The 15,019-nt window shown below is 45.9% G+C and overlaps 1 protein-coding gene across 2 annotated transcripts in view; it reads right to left on the bottom strand.

Moving 5' to 3' along the window:
* Echdc3 (enoyl-CoA hydratase domain containing 3) overlaps nucleotides 1-6,975 on the bottom strand; it is a 57,523-nt gene extending 50,548 nt beyond the window's left edge. Inside the window, exons 1-3 of one of the 2 annotated variants that reach the window (XM_047521113.1) lie at nucleotides 6,644-6,975; nucleotides 2,590-2,711; nucleotides 623-720 (exon numbers count right to left, since the gene is read on the bottom strand). In XM_047521113.1, coding sequence (XP_047377069.1) covers nucleotides 623-720; nucleotides 2,590-2,711; nucleotides 6,644-6,813 — 390 coding nt within the window. In that variant the 5' untranslated portion in view covers nucleotides 6,814-6,975. The remainder of the gene's footprint in view (nucleotides 1-622; nucleotides 721-2,589; nucleotides 2,712-6,643) is intronic. The other variant, XM_047521112.1, reaches the window with a different exon arrangement.
* Between the last annotated feature and the right edge of the window lie 8,044 nt (nucleotides 6,976-15,019).

The raw sequence follows: 15,019 nt of genomic DNA, 5'->3' as shown, positions 1-15,019 counted from the left end.
ATGTTGGATTCTATGTTCAATTTTTTTATTATACAGGGGTTGAATTAATGCATTCATAAATTATCCAAAGTTTTTTTTTTTTTTAAACCTCTTCTTCCTCTAGCTATTGGCAATTCTTCTCCTTAATATGGTGAAAGGGACAGAAAACAAGTAAAATTGAAGAGGTTAATCTTCCTCCTTGGCAGAGATGATTATAAAGATTGGTTAATTTTTTTAAACTATTGTTATTATTTCTAGTCATAAATATTCTCTTTTCCATTAACAGGGTTGTTTTAATTTAAACTTTTAAAAATTATCATTGTTTTAGGTTCTTCCTCTCTAAAGCTATACCTTCCTATCTCTTACCTTTTGCTCAAAACCTGCACACCAAGGCACACGCCCATGATGCTGGACCAGGTAGCTGAGTGCCACTGTGTAATTTACTTTCTCTGGCACAAAAAATCAGAAGCAAATTATGGTCATTTCTTAAAAGGATAGACCAAATAACTGCTGGGATGAAGGATTCAGCAGTGACCACAGTTTTCAGTGGCTCCGTGGTGGCCAGGTTTCCTAGATAAAATCCCATCTGTAAATGAGAAGGCTATATAGCAATGGTTTTCAGGTTTGCAATGTCCACGCTCACCTCAGAACAGATCCGAAAGACTTCCGCATGATAATCACAGCCTTGCTCTTCCGTCAATTCCTTTAAATCATGCCCAGAGGAAAACACAGGCCCCTCAGCTGTGAATGTTTCCAAGTGAGAAAAGAAAAGATGTCAACGTCCAGAGGTAGATGGTTCACTTATTTATCTACTGAGCAACTTTAATAGCCAATCATATTTATGCTGTAGACTTGCAGAGAAAGTTAATGGCACAAATTTAATAAGAATACTCGCAGCGCACTTGGAAAGTTACCGCCAGCATGCTGCCGTGGAAAACGCCAAGTGAAAGGTTTCGGTGACCAAGGGGCAGACACTAATTTATTTATTTATTTCAGTCCTGGGGGTTGAACCCAGGGGTGCTCATTCCCTGAGCTTCCAAGATCCATTTTTTAGTGTTTATTTCGAAGGCAGGGTCTTGCTAAGTTGCTGAGGCTGGCCTCCAACTCTCAATCCTCCTGCCCTGGCCTGCCAAATGGTGCCTGGCAGGGAGGTACTTAAAATAGAGATAACTGTCCCTCTGGTCTCAGGCTTTTGTTTTTGGACTCCATCTGGCCTGAGTGAACCAACTCATACAGGTCCTCGAAAGCCATCATACCTTAGAAAATGTCCCTGCCATTTAGCATATAGGCAAGGGACACCCGCAGGGTTGAACCAGAAAGGTCAGAGTGGGAAGAAAATTGGGGAACCATCTGGCTCAAGCTCTTTATTTAATGGAAGAAGTGGGGGATGTGGCTGCCCTCATTGTCACTAGCAGCAAAATGCCATTCCACCGATCAGCACAGAACACTTTCTCATATTGCCCTTTGGTGGTGGTTATTTTGACAGACAATAGTATCGTCTTTCCACAGGTGAAGAAATGGTGTAGTTAAGAAGTTGGTGGTTGTTCCTGCATCCAGGGTACACCTCACATGGAATCTGGATTCTACGAGTTCTAATTTTGTTTCCTTCACTATATAAAACAGCAGAAATTTTCTATTTGGCCATTGATAAAAAGGTAACATCTGGAGTATCTGCCTCCAGAAATACGGATCCTTAATTTGTAAAACAAAAAAAGCATCACAGAGCATTATTGTTACATTTTTCTGGGGTTTTTCCTTTGATTTTTTTTTTTTTTTTTTTTGTATCAGAGATTGAACTTAGTGGGGCTTAACCGCTGAGTCACATTCCCAGTCTTTTAAAAATTTTTTAAATTTTGAGACAGGGTCTCACTAAATTGCTGAGGCTGGCCTCAAACTTGCAACCCTCCTACCTCAGCCTCCCAAGCTGCTGGTATTACGGGTATGCACCACTGCTCCTGGTTTGGGATTCTTCAAAATGCTGACATTACTGTTACTTGTACACTAATCACTTGTATAGCATCACATGAGAAAATAACTCTGTAAAAACTCTTACTGGAAAGAGAGCAAGGGAGGAGAGGGGCAAATTACATGCTTTCTGGGACCATTAAAGATGCCCCTGTGGAGATCGGGTACAAGGCTTGGTAAGAACAGAAAAGACAAATCAAATGTCTGAACAACCAGGTGCTAGCTGACTGTGGGTCACCAGAAGAATTAATGATTAAACTTATTTTATAAAGTCTATGAAGAAACTGATTTTTTTTTTAATTGTTAGGGAAGGAACCTCATGCATGCTAGGTAAACACTCCACTATTGAGCTATAGCCCCAGACCTGATTTGATGGGAAGACCAGCATAGCAAAGTCCAGCAATGCTTAGTATCTACTAAAGTGGAAAAGACACATGTTTTCACTGAATAGTATTCTTTGCTACAATTTCCACAATTAATATTGTTAGGACCAAGTCCCCAAGGGCACAAGCATTTTCCACATCAAATATTCTTCAAAGGAGCTTCAAAACAATTCTTCAGTTAAGTAAGGGAATGCCCCAGTTAACCAAAGAACCTTCAGGAACCTCCTCTGGGCACTGTGGGTCACTAAGGACAGATAAATACCTGAAATGATAATGACTTTCAGATCTTTGCTTTCAGCTTCGTGAAGAATGTCATTTTGGAGAGATTTCAGCATTTCAAGTGACAGCGCATTCCTCTTCTTTGGATTGCTCAAGACAATGTTCCTGTGAAACACATTTTATAATCCCTGGGTCATGCACCAGTCAGAACAAGTGAGGACCCCTGCAATTCCTTTCTAATTTGGGAGCTTTTAAAATCCAAGGAAAAAAAAGAAGTGCTGATGCTTAGTGCCAATTTAGTGTCCGTCAGCTCTCTGGAGTTACAGCTAAGTCAAAACAAAACAAAGACTTCCCGAATCGCAGGCTGGTTTTTGTTCCTTGTCCCTTGATTTGTTTTTCCTTTCCCCCACACTTGCTGTCAGAAACAGGACTGCCACCTCCACAGAAAGGGCAAGTCACAACAGTTCCAAAATCATCTCTGCCCAGGGAGGATGTGAGTTGGGTATGACAGCGACAGGAGCCAGAGGAATGTGACAAACAGCTCCTACCTTCAACTTATTTCCTGGTGCTGCTCTTCACAATCAGGTTAAGGAAAGGAGCCAAGAATGCAAATACTCCCCAAACTCCTCCCACTCACCCCAAAGAAAAGGCAGCCGAGGTATAGCTGCCAATATGCACATATTGACAGCACTTTTAAATGGCATCCCATAATTCTGCAAAATAATTTGCATTGTCCAAAAATGGGATGATGTATGTAGAGAAAAAAAAGGAAAACAGATACAAGAAGAGGGCTCTTCTGGACATTTCACTTCACAAAAAGCTAGCCTTCAAAGGCCTGTTTGTGATTTTAAAATATCCCACATGCTGAATAAAACAACCTGTATCATTTCCTTCCATGGGAATGTCTTATTTTTGCTGTTATAGGAAACGGGCAATGAACCAAATACCAGATTACTGTTACATACTTTAAATTTCCTATCAGTCTCCACCTACACATGCTTTCTGCCTTCCTTAGGCTTTTTTGAATCTGATATTCTTATTGCTATGCAGTCAACTTGGCTTCTCCATAAATAGCATTCTGTGCCATAGCGTTTTGGAAAACAACTTTGATGACTGGATTTATTTCAAGGCAGTGACCATTTTCTTTGGAATACCATTTCAGTTTTGCTGTGGTTCTCAGGTGGCTGTGATATTGTTTTCTTTCTCAGAAAAGATGTTCTCCCATATGAATAAAAATTACAACTGATTTGCTGATAGGCTTTGAGACCTATATTTGGAGTAGTGGTGGCAGAGAGCTGCTTAATACCTTCCAATGGAATAACAAGTGCACTCGCTGTAATACCTACAAAAAGCTGCCATCCCACTGGTGACACATGCTTAAATTAAATTCTAAGGCCTCAGGCAAAATTGTGCAGAAAGATCCCAGCCTGAATGCCCTTACTGCATGCACCATCGTATCTGTTCCCGAGTGTCCCATTAATCCTTTGGTGCACACATTACACACACTGTCAGAGTGTTCTAAATTGTGAACTGAGTTGGAAAGTGTTCCTACTACTCCACTGAAAATCTTCTCACTGGTGATCTCCTAATTGCCAGAAGCAAACTCACTGGTCATCCGGATCACTTGTCTCTTTTTTCTGGAAACATTCCTTCTCTTCTGTGGGTTTTTAATTTTTAAAAAAATTTTTGTTAGGTCCTTCGCTGGCCACCCCCTGTTGACTTCTTTCACGAAGTCTTAGTCTTCTATTATCCTCTAAATGCTGGCAATCCTGAATTTGATCCTTTGCCCTCTTGCACCATAGGGTCTTTCCAAGCAACGTCATCAATGACCTTGACCTCAGCTGTTCCATCTATGCTGACAGCTCCCAGTCATTAGCATTGGTTCGAACCTCCCTCCGGAGGCCACATTATGCATGTTCGCTCAGATGTCTGCTAGACCGCTCCACCTAGGTATTCCTGGGGCATCTTCCTCTTTCTCCCAGATTTGTCCCTCTTCTCTTTCTCTTATCTCAGTGCTGCCGCTCAGTTGCCCAAGCCAGAACCTGAAAGTCTTGCTAGACTTCTGTCCTTTCCTTATTCCACTAACCATCAAACCCTGTTGCTAATACCTCCTAAAAATCTTTCTAGTCCGAAGTCTCCCGCTGTCTGTCTTGATTCAAAGCACGCCATGCCTCACACAGAAAACTTCACCTACACCACCCATCTACAAAGAATTCACAATGAGGTCATCACCAGGGCATGCAACATAAATGTATAGGCAAGAACTATAAATGTCCTGATGGTCTGTCTGAAGATCATCACTGTAAACCACAGGAAGATCTGCAAAGTGAGGAACAGTCATGTCCACACCCAGGAGACACTCAATAAATGTCAAATGAATTCATGACAAAACAGCATGTATGGCTTTCGCAGCCAATTCCACCAATCCCAGGGGACTGACATCACATTGGCTCGGTGCCATTTCTCCATTAGAAATGTCAAAGTGATGAGACCAGAGAAGCGGCAGAGCAGAGACAGTTCTGGAGGCAGAGGGACCTGCGTCTGACTCCTGGTGATCCTGCCTCCTGCCTGTGTGCCTGAGCAGGCGGGACCACCTCGCTGAATTCAACTCTTCACTGTTAAAGTGGTTGTAATGTTATCTACCTTGCAGGCCTTTGTAAAAATTAGGGATAATTTTTACAGAGTCCTGGCACAGCATTCAGTTCACAGCTGCCTCTCACTACCTGAGGGCAGTATTGCTGTGAGGCACAGTTTTGAAAGGGGGCCACTGAAGTGACCGCATTGCTTGGGCCCACTGTTTAGTGCCTAAGGTAGCACCGCTTTAACACTGGATTGGGGTTTCCTTCCTCATATGCGATTTCTAGAGATTACGATAGATTGTGCCAATCACCTCTCTTCTGATTTGTTTAATTCTGGAGAACTCAATCAGCCCTCTTTTGTCACCTGGCTGCCATTACAGAAGTCAGGCTTCTGACCAAATATAACCAGATTTACAGAAGCAGGACTCCCCTTAAAAACAGGTAAAAATGTCCTATGTGGGCCTGGCCTTCCTCCTGCAGTGTCCCTTTTGAGGGACAAGGAGTCCACAGGGCATAGGGTCACTCCCCTTCCAAGCCCCAAAGCAGTTATAAAGACTCTGGAATTCCCTGCCCCTGTGGTGGGTGCCAGTAAGCCCAAGGATGGCCAAGAACAATCATCTATAGGAAGTGAGGGGTTAGAGGGAATATGGGCATGCTGGGCCGGAGGTCTGCGAAGCCCCTGGCAGGGCAGTAGGAAGAGAGATGGAGAGGTGGTAGGGATGACAGGAGGCTGGGAAGAATTAGAAAAGCCCAGGCCAGCGGCTGACTCTACTCCTTAGGCAGAACACCTAGGAGTCTGTGGATTACAAATTCAAACACCGCCTTCCACGTTTGAAGGGAGACTTGTCAGGTTGCGCCTGAGAGACACTTTAACAACTCGATTTAAAACTTTAAAATTTTGAAACTCGCCCCTTTTGTTTAGGGTCGGAACTGCACAACATCTTTACTACTCCATCGTCTAGTTGGCAGTTTGTGCACAGAAGCGTCGTGAAGCGTTTTTAGACTTGCTGCTCAAAGGGCAGCTCTCAGAACCGTGTGTCCTTTATCCTATTTGATCTGTTGCCGCCTCGGCGCTTCTGCGCGAGGGCTCAGGAGCGACTCAGCTAAGTCTAACCTCACTCTGGAGCCAGCCCAAGCTGTGAGGGGCGCGGAGCCCTCGTGAAGGGTTTTCTCGAAGGTCAGGGCAGCGGTGGGCGCACTCCGAGCTGCGAGCTGCGCACACCAGCCGGGCCGTGCCGGGCCGTCCCAGGCTGATCCACTTGGAGCACTCCCGTACAGGTCTGCTAGCGTGCCCAGGCAAGGGACAGCAGGGATTCAGTAAGCAGGGATTCCTCCCCCAAAGGGATTTACCGGCCAGATTCGGCAGTGTGGGATAATCGCGGGGTCAGTGGCTGCGAGGACAGACCTGGCTGCCCGCCCGGCGCTCGGCGGACTCAGCGGCCGCCTGCTCTGCCTGGCTTTCCCGAGTCCTGGGCCCCAGCCCCCGGGGAGAGCCTCGCGCACGTCCCGCGGGCTGACCTGATGCCGTCCCGCTGCCGCACGCTGGTGAGCCGCGGCTCGGACTCCGGGCGCCCGTTTGCGGCCAGCCCCCCGCTGCAGAAGGCGGCGGCGCGCAGGGTCCACGCGCCTCGTAGGAGCCAGCAGGGCCCCTTCACCCCGTAGGCCCGTAGGCCGGCGACAGCGGCCATGGCAGCCAGAGAGCGGCCGGATAGGCCGCAGAAGATACGTGCTCAGGGGTCAGCTGCGACCCGGCAGGCGGGCAGCGAGCGAGACCCTAGCGCGACCTCCAGGATAGGACCAGGCCTCGCCGTTATTCCTCTCTCAGGCTGAACTCTGCGCCGTCCCGCCTCCAGGGGGGCCTCCCCGCCTCTGATCGCCCCGCCCCAGGATGCCCCGCCCCCAGGCCGCCCCGTCCCAGACCGCGCCGTCCCCAGCTACCCCGCCCCAGGCCGCCCCGTCCCCAGGCCGCCCCGTCCCAGACTGCGCCGTCCCCAGCTACCCCGCTCCAGGCTGCCCCGCCCCTAGTCGCCCCGCCCCCGAACGCCCCGCCCCCCGAGCGTCCCATCCCGGCCATTCCAACCCCCGGGAGCCCCGCCCCCAGGACGCCCTGTCCGCCAGAGGTTGGGATCGCGGGTCTACTGGCTGGGCTAAGGCGGCAGCGCTGAGGGTGAAGCACCCGGTCTCAAAACCCGTAGACCAACTCCGCTGTTTGGTTCAGCAAGGTTGGGAAAGAGTTTAAGGGAGGGGAAGACCGGGTCAGCTTGTTTCTTTTTGCACAAACACCAGGTATGCGCAGATGCCTAGATTAGAAAAATTAGTGTCATCAGGTGGTGAGTGGCGTGAGCTGGTTACAGATTACTTTGCCCCCGCCGCCCACAAGGAAACATTGCCTGGCCTTTTGGGCAATCACGGATCACAACTGAGGTGCAGCCTACTCGGATGTTGACTTTTGAATGCTTAATGTCTTCTCGTTGAAACCTATAGGATCCACATTTATAGTTTGGGTTTTTTTCAGAAGTATCAAGTACAGAAAGTGAGCCCTTTTCAAGTCGGTGGCCGGTGCGAGAGAGTGCACATCCTGCAGTGGAAAGCTTAGGTAGGGTGAGAATATCTTCTTTGCTGTTTGGTGGTTGCTTCCTGCAAGTGTCAGATTCCCAAAGAATGGAGATTCGTGGGAGTCAAGGAAAACATGGCCTTGGCCCTGGATATGGTACTGTCTCTAGAGGAGATGCTGGCTCCAGGACTTTACACTTTCTCCCATGGAGTTTTGCAAGAGTAAGTTATACAAAGGGCATACTCAGAGGGGCAACCAAGGTTGCGTAATAGCTTAAAATGGTCACACTTGATTCCTTTGAGAGAGACCCTTTTGATTCTTGGCTTCATGATTGGACAAATTACTGTGTATAGTTAGGACAATACAATGTCGAATTCTCTGTCACCTCCACTGCTCTCCATTCCATTTCCTTGGTTCTCACTCCAATCAGGAAACTGGCTCATTCCTCATTCATGGCCTGAAAAGAAAAGGATCCAGCAGAACTCAGGGGCCCAAAGGGGGGCAGTTCTTGGCTTCTGAGTTCTCAAAACTCAGCACTTGGGAGGTGGAAAGAACACAAAGCAGGGGAAATGGTTTTGGGGGAGCATCTAAGAATTCAGAACACAACTTTCAGTCCAAAGCAAGATCATGATGTGCCATGTTGGCAGGAGGAGTGGGTCAGGTAGGACTTGTAGGAAAAGGAAGAAGAGGGTAATTTGTGGGGAGTGGGGAAAGGGGCTGGGCTAAAGCCCCCTAGAAAACTGAAGTGGTGGGAAGCCCCAGCTAGGAGGGAGGCAGTCTTTTCTTAGGTAGAACCTCAGGGCAGTCATGAGACTCCAAGTGGAATGGAATGTCTGGGCAGATGGGCCTGAATACCACATAGTTTCTCATGGCCCAAGGTGATGATGTGACGATAGGATGGTCCCTGTCCTCTGAGAGGACTCAGAAATAGCATGTGGAATGACACGTTGAAGACAATGAAGAAATAAGAACATTTCATATGGATGACATCACCCATGCTATAGTGTGGATCTGGAATGTTCCCCAAAGGTCCATGTGTTAAGGCTTGGTTCCTGGTCTGTGGTGCTATTAGGAGGTGGTGTAACCTTTAAGAGACAGGGCCTTGTTGGAGGAAGTTAGGTCATTTGGGGCATGTCTTTGAAGAGGATAATGAGAACTAGGCTCTTCTTCTATCTTTGCTTCCTGGTGGCCATGAGGTGGACAGACCTCTTCTGCCATACTTTCCTGCTATGATGTACTATGTCACCATAGGCCCAAAGCAATGGACCATGGACTGAAAGTTCTGAAACCATTAGCCAAAACAAAGCTTTTCCCTTATTAAGCTGATTATCTCAGGTATTTTGTTATAGTAACACAAAGCTCACACACCCTTCGGGTGTGTCCTTCGGGTGTGCAAGAATATGCTGAGGTAACAAAAACAATAACAACAAAAGTAAATCTCAGTGATTCAAACAACAAAGACTCATCTCTTATTCAAGCTATATGCCATGTTACATGTCTACTGCAGATTAGCTAAAGCTCTATGTGTTACCTCAGCACTGTCCTCACCTGGGAACATGGGAGAAATTTGCCAGTATAAGTGGCAGAGGAGGAAAGAAAAAAATGAGGAGAAGCATGAACTGGCACTCAAAAACTTCCTTCTGGAAATGTCACTTACTTTCAAGTTTCATTTTCCAAAGCAAGTCCCATGATCACACTGAACTTTAGGTTTGTGGGGAAACACACCCCTCCTGTGTGTTTGGAAGAAGGGAACCAGAGTCTTTGCAAACAACCGTAATGACCACCATGACCAGCAAGCACAGTACCTCAGTGTTATAAAAGGACTTATTCAGGGAAACAGTTCTAAATTGTCTTAGATTAAGCATTGACATTTCTGCTACTAGGCAGAATGGGAGTTTGAAATAGAAATTCAGTTCATACATAAAAAGATTTTTTTTGTGTGTGTGTGGTGCTGGGGAATCAAACCGGGGACCTTGAGCATTCTAGGTAAGCACTCTACCTTTGAACTACATCCTTTGCCCAAGTTAAGTTTTTAGAACCCCTGAATTTGTGCTGGAGTTTGTACGTGTTCTCTTAGTTTTGCCAAGTACCGGCAATGATGCAGATCATGCAAGATCAAAAAGCACGGTCAAAATGATCACTTCCAGAAGCCAAAGTCCACAATGGGAGGATATTTCTCACCTTCTCACTAAGATTTTGCTGGGAGGACTGCAGACTTGGTTGGGACAGTAATTGGAACTGGAGTAAAGAGAGAAATGATGTACTTGGTATCTGCAGGGAACTGATTCCAGGACTTGTGCAGATCCCAGGTCCATGGATGCTCAAGTCTCCAGTATAAAATGGTGTATATCTGCATCTAATCTACTCACATGCTCTCAAATGCTTTTAGTCATCTCTACCTAGACTATAACTAATACCCACAGGTCACTTCATTCACCTGATTCAGCAGAATACTGGATGGAACAAATTCTTTAGCTTTTTGGAAATTCCTGCCATCCCCCGCCACACCCCCCAGATACCTTCAATTCATGGTCGGTTGAATCGTTGGTGTGGAACTTATGGGCAGGGAGAGCAGAATGGTTAGGGTTTTGAGAAAAGGAAGAAACTGTTAGGGCACTCAGAGTCTGAACATCACAGATGAAATTTAGAGTTTCAGAAACAACTTTCAATTCTGAATTTTATTTAATAACGTGACAGTGCCTCGTTATGGAGTCCTCTGCTCTGTGTCTGTACTTGGCGCTTTAACGCTTGCCATCTCTGTCAGCATTCAGAATAGCTTGTAGGCAGCACGATCCCAGGGAAGAGAGGTTCAGCAGCCACGTTTGTACCAAGTGTGGGGTTGGGGCTGGGCTCCAGGTGGGATGGAGGATGGTGCTGCAGGTGGAAGCTCCTGTCTTCATGTAAATTTCCTTGTCTGTTCCCCACTGCTTCTCATTTCTTTCAGAGCTGTAGTCCTGGTTTGATAGTGGCAAAAACACCAAGAAGGAAGTGGAGATTGCGTTATCCAGGCAGGAGTCTATACAACTTGCTTAAACACTAGAACATTCTTGTAAGGTGCAAGACCCCTCAAATTATGGTCACTTCTCTAGGCCTCCTCTGCCTCTCCTCTCCGTGATTTTTACAGGGGCTGCATGTCTTTCTTCTCTCTCGTTCAGTGTCCTTCTAATCTATTTTCCACATGACCCTTCTCCCCGACACAATTTTATACGCAGGTTGCTAGCAGGCTTCTCTCTGGCTCTGATCGGTTTGCTCCTTCCATGGGCCACATGGCTTTGCTGTACAGATGCGTTTTTGCTACCTTTTCCCATTTCTTCTAAAGACTCACAGATGCTTGGCAGAACATTGCAGAACTCACACAGAATGCAAAGGCAGTTCTAGGGAGCCTGGCGTCTTGGGTTTGATGTGGGCATGAAGGAAGAGTTAGACCTCCTCAGGGTGTACAGGAAAAAAGTAAAGGGTAGATTTTAGCTTCTTGCTGAGTGGTGTTTGAACTTTTTGTTTCCAGGCTTTTCTGAGTCAGACGTGATGGTTCAGAGGTACAGTGGGAAAGGTGTTGGACCGGACTTTGGTGGGCATCCCTCTGGCACCTGGCTATCTCTCTAGTTCTGGATGTCTGGTCTCATCCTCCTTCCCATGTCTGTCTTCCAAGGCCCATAGGAGGATCATGCACCCCTAAACCAGAAAACTTTCACACTTTCATGGCTTCATATAGCTGCAGGTGCTTTTCAGTGCCCTGGTCTTATTATGTTTTATTTTATTTGTAACCCAGCGGTCCTTATCCAAATGTCTTTGGCAAACTTAAATTTCTTTTGAGGGACTCATGCCTCAAGTTGGGGGGAAATTAATATTGAAACTGAATGGCTGAAATCAAGTTCCTTTTACTGCCATTTACCCTAGCATAGATTATCCACGTGGTTCATAAGCCTTCAACGAAACAAACTCAGTCGTTTCCAGCAAGGGATGCGAAAGAGTGGATGTAAATTGCTAATGATGCGTTTCACAGCTTGGTGGTCACAGATAACAAGGGCCCACCCCACTTCTGAGACACTATCAACATTGTTTCTAGATACTTCTAAATTGCAGATGGGATCAAGTGGTAGCTGCTTCCCATGGTGCTTAAAATCCAGGCTCACTGCCTTGGCTTGTTAAGGGTGCAGGAGCTAGTGCCAATTTCCCCCATGTCACCCCTGGACAGTCTCCCTTTTGCTTCTACCCTCCACTCACACCAACCCTTTTTCCAGATTTATTGAGATACAATCTACAACACAAAATTGTAGATATTCAAGGTGTACCATGTGATGATTTTGAGGGGCTACTGGAGATTGAACCCAGGGGCACTTACCATTGAGCTACATCCCCAGTCCATTTTATTTTGTTTTGAAATTGTAGGACGGGGTCTTGCTAAGTTGCTGAGGCTGGCCTCGAACTTGCCATCCTCCTGCCTCAGCCTCCTGAGTTACTGGAATTACAGGCGTGTGCCATTGTGCCTTGCTCAATGTGATATTTTTGATATATGTACACATTATAAAATGATCATCACAATCAAGCTAATTAACACATCTGTCACCTCAAGTAGTTATCACCATTTGTGTGTGTGTGTGTGTGTGTGTGTGTGTGTGTGTGTGGTGTGTGTGTTATGAGGACAATAGCAAATTTGAAGTATGTAACACTCTATTATTACCTATAATGCTTGACATTCTTCCTGCATAATGGAACTTTGAACCTAATCTTCCACCCTGGCCACTGGTAACCACCCTACTCTCTGTTTGGTTGAGTTTGATTTCTAGTCTCCTGAGCTCCATAAATGCCTCCATCCTCTAAGGCCTTTACAGAATGTGGAAGGTTCGTCTCTCAAATTCTTGCTTGGCCATCAACCCATGCATACTTCAGATCCTAGTTCTAAAAATGTCACTTTCCGAGAGAGGACTTCTCTGAACCTTAATCTTGATTATGTCCCTAACCCCTGTTTTTTATTTGCTTTTTTTGGGGAGGGGGCACAGGGACTCACTAAGTTGCTGAGTCTGGCCTTGAACTTGCAATCCTCCTGCCTCAGCTTCCAGAGCTGCTGGGGTTACAGGCATGTACCGCAGCTCCCACCTCCTACTCATCATTTTTAATCAGGAGTTTATTCATAGGTGTATTTCTTGATTGGCAATCTCTTGACTCCATTGTAAGTTCTGAGAGCAGAGTCAGGGAGTGTTTTTCTGTGTACCCAACACTTTGCACCCAGCACATAATATCTGTTGAATGAGACTGTTGAATAAATAAAGCAATAAATGAGCATCACTTCTCTGCTCAAATGCCTTCTCTGGCTCCTGTTACATCACTCAGAGAACGACAGTTTTTTTTGGGGGGGGTACCAGGGATTGAAACCAGGGGCATTTAACCGCCAAGCCACATCCTCAGTTCTTTTTTATATTTTATTTAGAGACAGGCTCTCGCTGAGTTGCTTAGAGCCTGGCTAAGTTGCTGAGGCTAGGTTTGAACTTGAGCTCCTCCTGCCTCAGCCTCCCAAGTCACTGGAATTATAGTTGTGCACCACCATGCCGGGCTGAAATACAAAGTCTTTAGCTTGCTGTGCAAGGACCTGATTACATTTCAAATCTTAATTTACATTGTTGCAGAGATCCATGCTTCAGGAATAAAACTCCTTGCTCTTCCTTCTATAGTTCCTATGCTTTTCAACCTTGATGATTTGATTTTACTGCTGCTTCAAATATCACATGAATGAATGAAAGAAGGAATGGTCTAAATCATGCCCTGTCTTCAGGACCCATCAAATGTCACATCCCTAAAGCCTTTCAGATGACTCAAGCTGGTATTAACTTTGCCTTCTTCTAGCCTTTAGACCGCGTTTGCTATAGCAGCTAAAGGCATTTGTTGCTTTAGTTCTCTTTTTGTGGAATTTCTTTTTACATGCCTGCTCTTCCCTGAGAAACTGTAGATTTCTCAAGGGCAAAGTCCATGGCCTAACCACTTTTGTGTCTGCTGCCCTGATGCTTTAGTTGGAGCAGGTGCTCAATGTCAGCAGGCAAAAAGTGTGTGCTGTGGATTCAAAGTGATTATGAGGTTCCAAAGAACTTAAATGGCAGTTCCCTCTAGAGACACACGGGGGTGGCCTAACCAAGCAGAGCTGCACGGATTAAACTTGGATGGGTTCATTTCTAAACGATTTTGAAGATGTCGGGGCCCCTTATGATATCTGTCTCACTGGTCATATTGACCAGCTATGGGTGACAGAAAAGCAATATAAAGGACAACCTAATGGACAGAAGAAGAGAGTTAGAAAATCAAATCCAAAGACAGCATCTGTGCAGAGAGACAGGCAACACCTGCTTTCTCTGGATAAGGGGCCCTGCAATCCCAGTTATGGGAGACATTGGCATCCAGGGCCTCCAGGTGAAGCAGGGAGGGTGTGTGTGGCGGGGCTGCCTCTCAGGTTGGTCCCTCTGACATAGAGAAGTTGCTATTTAGAGGACAGAAATGCTGCCACCTAAGTCAGGAACAGACAATGGGGTTTCAACTTCCCCACCAGATCCTCTGGTTTTTGTTTTTTAAAACAGCAGCATTTTAAAAACACCAGCATTTTCTCCTTTCAACAACACACGTCATGGCAAATCTCTTTCATTAGTTTGTTTGGTCAAGAGTTTCATTTCTCTTTTGGAATGTATTCCTTCCATTTTTAATGGTGGGACATTATGTGGCAAATGGACTGTGACAGATGTCACCTGGGCTAAAGGGATTATTTTTTTTAGAATTGGCTTAAAGGTGCTGAGAGTTGAATGGAATTGATGGAGGGTCTGTACACCAGCACCCACGCATCCTGCCCCGTGGGGCGCTTGGTCCTGCCTGCGTCTGCCACGTCCTCGTTTTCCCGATACAGCTTTGTTTTCCCATGCTTCTGTAAGAACTTGACCTTTAAAATTTTCATGTTTACTTGAATAAACTAAATTGAATATTGAATGAACTGAACTTTAATAAATTGAAAAAATTGGTGGAATTCAAAAGCATGTAGTAAACTAAAGTCTAAGATGGAATTTAAAATGGCTTACGCTGGGTGCACGCTGGGAGGCGGAGGCAGGAGGATCACAAGTTTGAGGCCAACTTGGGCAACTTAGGGAGACCCTGTCTCACAATAAAATTTTTAAAAATGGTCTGGGGATGTGGCTCAATAGTAGAGTACTTGCCTAGCATGCACAGGACCCTGGATTCAATCCCCAGCACTGCAAAACAAAAAACAAAACAGTGGTTTCCAGAGTTGACATATAAACTCCTTTTCTCTTCTCTCTACCCCTCCACCCAGCCCCCACCCACCCAAATACTTTGTGCTAGTGCATGTG

Source organism: Sciurus carolinensis, chromosome 12 (genome assembly GCF_902686445.1).
Source record: "Sciurus carolinensis chromosome 12, mSciCar1.2, whole genome shotgun sequence".
NCBI classification, from domain to species: Eukaryota; Metazoa; Chordata; class Mammalia; order Rodentia; family Sciuridae; genus Sciurus; species Sciurus carolinensis.
The sequence above is the reverse complement of the archived record's forward strand: the minus strand, read 5'-3'. Positions and strand labels throughout refer to the sequence as shown.